Below are 9,949 nucleotides of genomic sequence, written 5' to 3' on the forward strand. Positions count from 1 at the left end.
ATTATGTGCAGGCTAAACGGGTTAGGTCTTACTTATTGAAGACACAAGTTTCAATGCGCTCTCATCCAATGGAATTCCAAGTGAAGAGTAAATAATAGTTAGAATATTGCCTAGGACCAGGATTACTGTATTACTGATGGCGTTCAAATACAATACAAAATTAACTACTTTAGGATCAATAGCAATATAGTAATCTTCAGAATACGGTCCACAAGGCGGAAATTATGAATATTGCGAAGTCGGCCACTTCAGTAAAGGTAGACAATAGGACAAGAAAGTTTCGTTTCGTGGCTACAAGATTTCAGCAGAACATAATTGATCTAGGCATCTATATTAGTACCTGAGTATGAGTATGACATGAGCAAAGCTTAGTATAGTTCTAGGATAAAGTTTCAACATTTCTTAAAGTCATGTAAGCATTATTCTGCGTTGCTTGGGACATTTTTAGGTGAATAAAGCTTCTTTTTCGGTATCCGAGTTCATTTTTGATATCTGCAATTGTATGGGCCAATGCTGCATTTAGATCCAATATAAGGAACTTAACTATGGCTTGACTATGGAAACTTGAGAACGAACTTTCATGTTTCAATCTTGACCTGTCGTATCTCTTGTGACCGTAGATCATGTGCCCGTGAAAGGTTATAATAGGCCATCAAGATTTTCTAAGATTCAAAGACGAATAATCCTTGCTTGGATTGAGGGAAATCAAATGGTGCTAGTATTAGGCAGTTACAATTGATTTAAAAGATTGGATATGGAGTTATATGAATTCAGGAAAAGTTGGAATAGCTAGTATTGGTGATGTACCCTTAAGAGAGCAGTTCCATTATGAAGTCACAAGAGATATAAATGCAACTATTATTAATATCAGAGACCTAGAATTAGCTTGAATATGTTATAGGTGCTGTTATTGAGTTATTCTGTTTTAGGAAAGAGAATATTTAGCAAAACAAAAATACTTGACCAAGAAGGTATGGCATATGTTGTCTTTCAATATAACAGCAGATCTATAGCTTACTCTAAGCTAATTCGTGAGGATAAATCTATATTCAATGGCGTCTAATGTAATTTGTAATCCTATTCTGACTAACTTCTGTTTAGTATATTTGCAACCAAGACTTCATGATTAACCAAGATAGATCACAACTTTTTCGACAATACCTTTAATGATTCCCTTTAATCAATGGAGTTTCTGATTCACATAACATGTTTTTTTTAGAGAAGTACTCCTTTATGAAATGATTATTGAAGCTAGCAACAGTGGTCGCCAATATTTTAACATAAAATCTGCGCCATGAGCCCCTTAACTATGGGGAGTTTATTTATAGTTCATTTCACGGCTCCAGATTAAAAGATCCACCATATGTTTACAAAAGTTTTGGTTTCACTAATATGAACAGTTTATAGCTTATTAGTTGCAAATGGACCCTGTTCGTATTATTTGCAGGATGTATTGCATGCTGGGTGCTTATTGATGCGCATAAACGCCCGCTTACACTAAAAATATGTATATGTAGCGTGTGCTTTAGAGATGTTGATTCACTTATTTTCTGGTACTTATATACTTGATGTCCCCTCATTGTTAATGTTCTGTTGCCTAATTTATCATAGCCAGCAAACTGAGTATAGACAATAATTTGGACCCATTTCACTTTTTAGTAGAATCCTTGAGGTGGAAGTCTCCGGATATCCGAATTACGTAGGATTCTGTATCCTATTTTCCATCAACAAAACAACATCACGTGATAATATGGTCGTGATTTTATTGCGGTATGGATCTTTGGATTATCTTGTTTGAATCCTATGCCATTTTTAGTGCCAGAAAAAAGAAAATTGACAGCGAATTCATCCTAGAATCAAAATCCAACCTCACTTATATGATGATAACAAACGAAAGTTGAGTTATGTCAGCTTGTATTGCTTGCCGCAAGCGCAAGTGTAAATGTGATGGTACAAAACCCATTTGCTTACAGTGCAGCATAAGAAAACTGAAATGTTTATACGAAAGCTTAGACAAGAGAAAAAGGTCACATAAGGATTTTGAAGAAATGAGTCGCCGTCTCAATGGGTACATTGAAATCATAAATACCATTGCGGAGGGTGATTCCAGAAGTCTTTCAGTAATAGGCAAACTTCAAAGTGACTTTGCAAAACAATGCAACAACGAAGCCATAGAAAAGGCGGAGAACATAGCGATTGAAGGGAATCTACTAAGAACTGATAGTAATGGCAAAGTCAGCTTTTATGGGGGAACATCCAATGTCCCTATTATTAATGATGACGAACCGATTGCCGTAGCACTGAGTAGCAATCAATCGAATAACCGAACCCCTTTTTTATTTGGCGTATCCGAGGAATTAGTTCTTGAATTGCTAGATTTGTATTTTTGTTGGCAACACTCTTACTATAACATTTTTGACAAATCTCTCTTTTTAAGGGATAAGGAGAGTGGCGGCCCCTTCTATTCGGACTTTCTACTATGTACAGTTCTAGCACACGCGTCCCACATATCTGAAAGAAAACAACTTAGATCTGTTCCCAGTGATGCAAGCACAGCAGGCGATCAGTTCTATAGATTTGCTTTAGAGAAGCTTCCCAATGAACTTGAAAATGCATCCATTACTACAGTACAAGGATTATTGCTATTAGCCAGCAAGGAGTCTGGTGTTGGAAGGAGAAGTTTGGGATGGATTCATTCGGGCATGGCATTCCGAATTGCAATTGATTTGGGCCTCCACCTAGATTGTTCAAGGCTAAGAATAAATGGACACATAACAGAAGAGGAAAGTAAAGTTAGAGATTCGACATTTTGGGGCTGCTATATCTTTGACCAGGGATGGAGTTTCTATCTTGGGCGTCCACCTGCTATACATGAATCCGATATAGATTTGACGTTTCCTAGATTCTGCAAGGAAGATGCTGTTAAATGGGTTCCTATTTATGAAGGTGAAACACATCATTCCAATTTAATTCTCGAGTTTTATCCAAAAAACACATTGACTGCGATCATATTAATTTATCTGATCTTGAAAGAAATCATTCTGTCTGTGTACAGACAGAAGAAAGAATCTGAAATAAAGATAAATTACAGAAAATCTTTGGAACAGTGTTATGGTTTACTTTTGGAGTGGCAAAATGAACTCCCCGACTATCTCTTATACAAAGATACACATATGCATCCAGCCGTTATTATGTTACATACAATGTATCATTCTGCGATTATCTTTTTGTTCCGGCCTTTTTTTAAACTTAGCGGTGAAAATTGGAACTATACAACAATTCCAGATCCATTGGAGGCTAGCACAAAGAGTGCAAGTAAAATTTTAAATCTATTGTCTAAGTACAAACAATTATTTTCATTGAGAAGAATATTGAACCTTGCCACGTACGTTACATCAACTGCTTCAACTGTTTACTTGGCGATGTCTTCCTTTCAAGATTCAAATTTAACTGCAGAAAAAAGTTTATGTGAAACGTTATTATTGGATTTAGAAGAACCTTGGCCCCAAGCACATGCAATACATGAGAAGATCACTAATCGCAGCGAGGCAGTGAACCAATTGAATGGAAATGAAACTATTCTGCGAGGTGAATATGAAGACTATCAATGGCCAATGCAGAATTTTGAATTGGACGACATTATTTTTGGAAATAACGTTTACATAGATATAAATGAATTTAATCTACAATAAACATCTATTGAAACTATACCTTTAGTGTATTAATTTCTTCAATAAGAATTACACTACTTTGTGAATCACGAGCACCTTCAACACCAAGCTCCTCTTGAACATGTGCTGGTGGTATAACTTCTTGCTCTTGATCATAGTTGGTCTTAGTCAACTTTGTGGCAACATAAAGCATGAATGGCATACTAAAGAGAGTCATACCAAAATTTGCTCCCAATTCTCTATTAAAGGGTATTTGCAAGGAATCTAATCCAAAAGAGATAGCAGAACCTGCCGATTGAACACCTTTGTAAAACCCAGCATAACGAGCAAGTTTATACGATTCGTTCGATAAGGAGCCCATTATCCAATAACACCAGCATTGCCACATAGCATCTGAAATTCCATACATGAAATATAGTACAAATGGACCACCGAAATTTGAATCAGTCCAGTCAACATTTGGAGGCGAAGAAGACCTTGTAAATTGAGTTTGGAAAACAGCACCACCAATCCAAGTTGCGATAACAACAACACAAGTAACAGCAAGGCCAATTATTCCTCTTTGCTTTCTTTCAAGCTTAGTATTGTCGAGAATTAGACCAAGTCCAAATGTGCCGATAATCTGAGTTAGCCAATATACCATAGAATTCAAAGATCTAGTCCTAAGAGAGAAGTAGAAAGCATTGATACCAAATTGATACGAATAGAAGAAATTACTAGCAAAGAATGCTGGGAACAACATCACCAAACGTGAATCCCCTAAAAGCTTGCAAGTATCTACAATTTCTCTTTTGAATGAAGTCTGTTTGAAATTTTCCAATTTAGATCCATCACTTCTGCGAATGTCTTTTGGATTCAATAACAAAAGAGAAATGAGCAATCCCACAAGCATAATACACATGAATGCAACATATGTTCCTGTAGCAACACCTGAAGTATCTGCATGCTGAGCATTTTGTAATAAACTGATCAACCCACCAAGAGTAGCCCCTACAGATAGTAAACTCCAAGTCAACGCAAAACATTTTGCCTTGTCTTTTTCTTCTGGGTAAGACATAATAACCATACCATGCACAGACCATAATAGACCAGCTGATATTCCACACAATGCTCCTCCAGCAACAACAAATCCAGTGTTTCCCGTTTCATCAAGACACCACAAGGAGCCGATATACAATGTGTAACCTATGGTCCCAAGGAAGAAGGTAATCCTTGTACCTAATGTGTTGACAAATGATCCTCCCATGAAACCGACTACAGCAAAGCATCCGTACAAGGTAGCAAGGGCCTGATTTGTTAGCCACGAAAGAGTAGCCTTCTGGCCACCGGCACCTATTGCTGTTATGGCATCGAACATTCCTGGTTGCGTGAATAGCACACAACCAACCAAAATCACCTGGGATATGGGTCTTCTCCAAATTTCTACTATAAACTTCATTATTAATCTCTTTTGTTCATTGTAAAGGAAAAATAACTCAAAATCTCGATAAACGAACACCAATATATACACCCATTCACAAAGGGTTGTTCTTAATCTTTGTGAATTTAAAAATGTTATCAATCTAACGATACATTACTTCCACATTGATAAGCTGCATACAAAACGGTGAACATTACCATGGAGTTATTCTCCGCGCATACAATCTCCGCGGACATAACCTCCGTTAAATTCGGCTACAGAATCTGTCTATAAAATCTATACTAAATCTAACTACATCCTTCTTCTTTGAGTATGGATGAATAGATTATTAAGCAAATACGAGGATGGTTGGAATTACTTCTCCTCTTCTTGATGTGAATGTCATGGGACTAAATTCAGGCACTTCAATTGATGGCATTGATGTTGTTTTATGTAACTTCAAGCAAAGCTCTGTTGATTCACCTCTACACTTATCTGTACTCAAATATGATGAAATGGATATGCCACCAGCTTTGAAGAGTAGAGTATTAAGAATGATTAAAGAAAACAAGACAAAACTCGAAGAGGTTTCAGAAATAGCTGCTCTCCTTGGAATGGCCTTCGCAAAGGCTGCAGATGATTTTTGTCAGAAACACGGGATCGAGAAGAGCATCATTGATATAATAGGTTCGCATGGTCAAACTATCTGGTACGTACCTGATTCGAAGCCCGGCCAATGTCGGTCGGTAATTACTCTGGGAGAAGCTTGCTATATAGCAGAAAAGATGGGGAAAACAGTTGTATCTGAGTTTAGAATTTCGGAGCAAAGTGTAGGAAGACAGGGGGCACCAATGATTGCATTCTTCGATAGTCTTCTCTTAGTTCATCCTAAAAAGTTTAGAATATGTCAGAATATTGGAGGAATTGCAAATGTTTGCTTTGTTTTTCCTGAAAAGGATGGAGGTTTGGATAAGTGTTTTGACTATGATACAGGACCAGGTAATGTCTTCATAGATGCCGCTATGAGATATTTTACCAAAGGTACTCTTGAATATGATAGAGATGGAAAGTGGGGGAAAAGGGGTGTTGTGCACTTACCGCTAGTTGATGAATTCTTGACTGGTGAATACTTTTTAAGAGAGCCTCCAAAAACCACGGGAAGGGAATTATTTGGTGATTCAGTTGCATTTGAATTAATAGAAAATATGATAGCCAAGGGTCTTAGCAAATATGATATAATAGCCACGTTGACAAGGATAACGGCTCAATCTATTGTCAACGAGTACCACAAATATTCTCTGGGGCATATTGACGAAATTTTCTTGTGCGGAGGAGGAGCTTTGAATCCAAATATTACAGAATATATTCAAAGCTCTTTTCCAGACACCAAAATCAACCTTCTTGATGTCACTGGAATTAGTGGAAGTGCAAAAGAATCAATCACTTTTGCATTCCAGGGTCTTGAAGCTATTTTAGGAAGGTCATTGATAATACCTGATAGGGTTGATAGTCGAACTCCGGTGGTGGTTGGTAAGGTAACCCCAGGTAAAAATTACAGAGCATTGCAGAAGATGGCTGTTGAGTTTACTTCAACTTGTAACTGTGATGGGTACTTACCATCTGTTAGAAAAATGGTAATAGATAGAAATGCATAGTTTGCTTAATGCATAAAAAGAGTCATCATATTAGGTAAGTATGATCTTCCAAGATTCAACTCTAGTTGGTCGAATAACGAAAATCAGATGGTACTTACTTTTAATTCGGATAGAAATGTTAATTCAGCAATTGGTATTTTTATAGTATTTTCCACATTTTTCTAGAAAAACAACCAGTACTTGTTGAGAGGAGCTATTTGTTGTAAGAATATGGAATATATTAAACTAGATATTAGATAAGTGAGGTTTACATGGTATTTAACACTGATTGCATTTACCAATACTTACAACAATATTCATTATATATAAGATTATGTAGCAACATCAAATAATTCGAGCAAGTCTTCTTCTTCTTCTCTTGTTGACACAAACATGACACCGCTTCTTACCAGCTTCGTAACAAGTTTCTTCCTTCAAACGCATATATCTTGTTAATACTAAGTGAACACAATTTCTCAATAAGTTTCTTTGAAACTCAGAAGAATACGTGTTGAGCAACACCATCTCTACCTTTCCACTACTAAATTTACTGGCAACAAGCAACTCAAGTGGGTCATTACCCGAATATGCGAACAAGACTGTTGTTTGTTCGAACTGATTATGAATACACACCATGGATTCTACTGTAGTAACCACAACTTTGATATTCTTAATGACCATTAAGCAGCTGTTCTGCTGTTTGGGTGTCCATAGACACCTATACATTGAACGTCCTCCTCGGCCAATCGATTCACCATGTATTAAACTCTATCATAAGATTCAACTATCACTATCGCCGAATCCAATCTCCTAACTTTGTTTAAAACCATTTGGTTTATTGATGCGACATTGGGCTTCTTGAAAAGGTTGAATTCTTTGCTAGGCAATAGTGGATCCTGCGACGACACCCATTCTATGTGATTGATTTTGAATAAGCTACTCATCGAATTTCCCGAGACCCTAGGAAGGAATGAAGTCAACAATACCACTGGTACATGGAACATTACTGCTTACTTCTACCACGTATTGTTTTATCTGCAATATATGGGCATCATCGACCACCACCCTGTGGGGTTGAGTATAGAAACGTAAGCTACAACTAATATTGTAACACAGCGAGTCTTTTTACTTCGTTCACCGTGGCAGCGACCAAGAGCAAGCTCGGCCAACATCGCAATAGTGCAACAAGTCGTCTTTCACAGGTTAATAGACACCGTCATACTGAAGAAATCAGCCACGTCCTATGTGGCCTGTTGCTCGTCCTTCTTGCACTTAAAGTGAGGGCCAAACATCTGTCTGCCAGCTTCTATAAGTTCTTCACCTGTCAATTTCGGCGTTGTCAGTCCATATATCAGGGGAAAATATTTGAAGAGTTCTCATCTCCAAAAACTTAAGCCAGGCAGCCAGACAGTATCTCATTCTTTGTAGCTTTACATTGTAACCTTCTCTATTTGTGGCATAACTTTCGACAAACCTCTTGAAAGAATGGCCAGCCTGTTCGGCAAGGGATTTGTCAATAATGATCTGTAGTCCAGTCATATGATACTCTTACTCTGCAACCAAAAATTCAAGCACTTGTTTTATTTCCCCGTACTTCAGTGTCTTATTTCCCCGTACTTCAGTCCACCAAGATGTGGAATTGTTGAAGCCACGAATTGACGCAACGACTTTCCGAGGACAATACTTTTTTTGATGTTCTATTCTCCCATGATAAAATTGGAGCTTGTATTTATGATTGAGATCCTCAAACTCTTTGACATTCAATGATTCAGTTTGTTTTTGGTATTCAACAATAGTATGTTCGAACAGATACCGTAAGCCAAGCACTCGGACACTTCTTCAGAATAGCTATACTTCTGGGTTGCAATATTTGCGTGTTGTGTCATGTGAACGGATACCATGTGAACATATTTTAAATAGATATAATTAGAGAATTAGAATTTTTTAAGATTCAAATGTGATGAATTCTTACTTGATTTAATGAGGGCTATCAAATGGTACTACTTTTAGGACAGGTGCAATTTTTGGCAGCAATTAGTATTTTTGTAGTATTTTTCGCATTCTTTTCAGAAAGACAATCAGTGCATTTATACAAGAAAATTGAGAGAAGTAATAAAGGTAAGGGAAAAGTTAAGATTGTAAGAATATGGATATTTAATGTTAGATATTGTGGATATCATGATGTAGGATTAATGTGAATGTGATATTGTATTATATTGGGTTGTATTATATTGAGTTGTTGTGAATTTGGAGGGAGGATTATCCATTTAGAATCACATGACTGGAATTGATTGACAGAGAGTTATGTGCAGTAACTAAAGACTTGGATACAAATATAGGCGCATTTGATGTGCGTGTATCACCAAAATGAGATCTGAGAGGTATAAAAGAGAGGCGAGATCCCCAAAGATTGAAAAAATTATTAAAGTTTATAATTAAACAAAGTATGGTTCATTTGAAGGGGGATATTCTTGATTTTTAGGGAATAACATAATATAAGAAGATATAAGGTATGAACAATTCATACTCCTCAATAGCTGGACATTCCTAGGGTCTATGTTATCTCATTTTCATAAGTATTGCGGTATTCTATGCGAGGAAGGAATGTGAGCTACGACATTCTTCGCAGCAGACCTGCACCGATTCGCGGAAAAAGCGTCTTTCACGTGACCTGACAAGATTCGTATCTATTGCTGCAGCGGAGATATGGTTAGATCAGTTCGACCAACAGTCCTGTATTTAACACTCCCAAAATAGGACATAACGTGACCAAAGATACGAGATATTAGGATTGTTGCACGGGCAGGACATAACGTGACCACTGATGCGTGCTATTGGTTGAGGCACGGAAGTTAATTGAGGCGACCCAAATAGGATGTAACGTGACCGAAGGGGTGTGAGTTAATAGTTGCGGCACGGATGTATAATAGCGGCACGGGTCTTTTCACGTCTTGCGGTATGGATCTTTTCACGTCTTGCGGTATGGATCTTTTCACGTCTTGCGGTATGGATCTTTTCACGTCTTGCGGTATGGATCTTTTCACGTCTTGCGGTATGGATCTTTTCACGTCTTGCGGTATGGATCTTTTCACGTCTTGCGGTATGGATCTTTTCACGTCTTGCGGTATGGATCTTTTCACGTCTTGCGGTATGGATCTTTTCACGTCTTGCGGTATGGATCTTTTCACGTCTTGCGGTATGGATCTTTTCACGTCTTGCGGTATGGATCTTTTCACGTCTTGCGG

The 9,949-nt window shown here is 37.5% G+C and overlaps 3 protein-coding genes across 3 annotated transcripts; 2 read left to right on the forward strand and 1 right to left on the reverse strand. All coding sequences in view use genetic code 12, as the record gives it.

Moving 5' to 3' along the window:
• Positions 1 to 2,369: 2,369 nt before the first annotated feature.
• On the forward strand, positions 2,370 to 2,891 carry PICST_22344 (predicted protein; the record flags this gene model as incomplete). Its single annotated transcript, XM_001384260.1, has 1 exon — positions 2,370 to 2,891. A coding segment is annotated over one exon (522 nt), but the record flags the coding sequence as incomplete, so codon positions are not given.
• Positions 2,892 to 3,705: 814 nt separating this feature from the next.
• On the reverse strand, positions 3,706 to 5,109 carry PICST_31835 (predicted protein; the record flags this gene model as incomplete). Its single annotated transcript, XM_001384619.1, has 1 exon — positions 3,706 to 5,109. One exon carries the CDS (start codon positions 5,107 to 5,109, stop codon positions 3,706 to 3,708), a length of 1,404 nt encoding a protein of 467 aa, XP_001384656.1.
• Positions 5,110 to 5,474: 365 nt separating this feature from the next.
• PICST_36132 (predicted protein) lies at positions 5,475 to 6,725 on the forward strand (the record flags this gene model as incomplete). Its single annotated transcript, XM_001384261.1, has 1 exon — positions 5,475 to 6,725. One exon carries the CDS (start codon positions 5,475 to 5,477, stop codon positions 6,723 to 6,725), a length of 1,251 nt encoding a protein of 416 aa, XP_001384298.2.
• Positions 6,726 to 9,949: the final 3,224 nt, after the last annotated feature.

This window comes from Scheffersomyces stipitis, chromosome 4, assembly GCF_000209165.1.
Source record: "Scheffersomyces stipitis CBS 6054 chromosome 4, complete sequence".
Taxonomy (NCBI): Eukaryota; Fungi; Ascomycota; class Pichiomycetes; order Serinales; family Debaryomycetaceae; genus Scheffersomyces; species Scheffersomyces stipitis.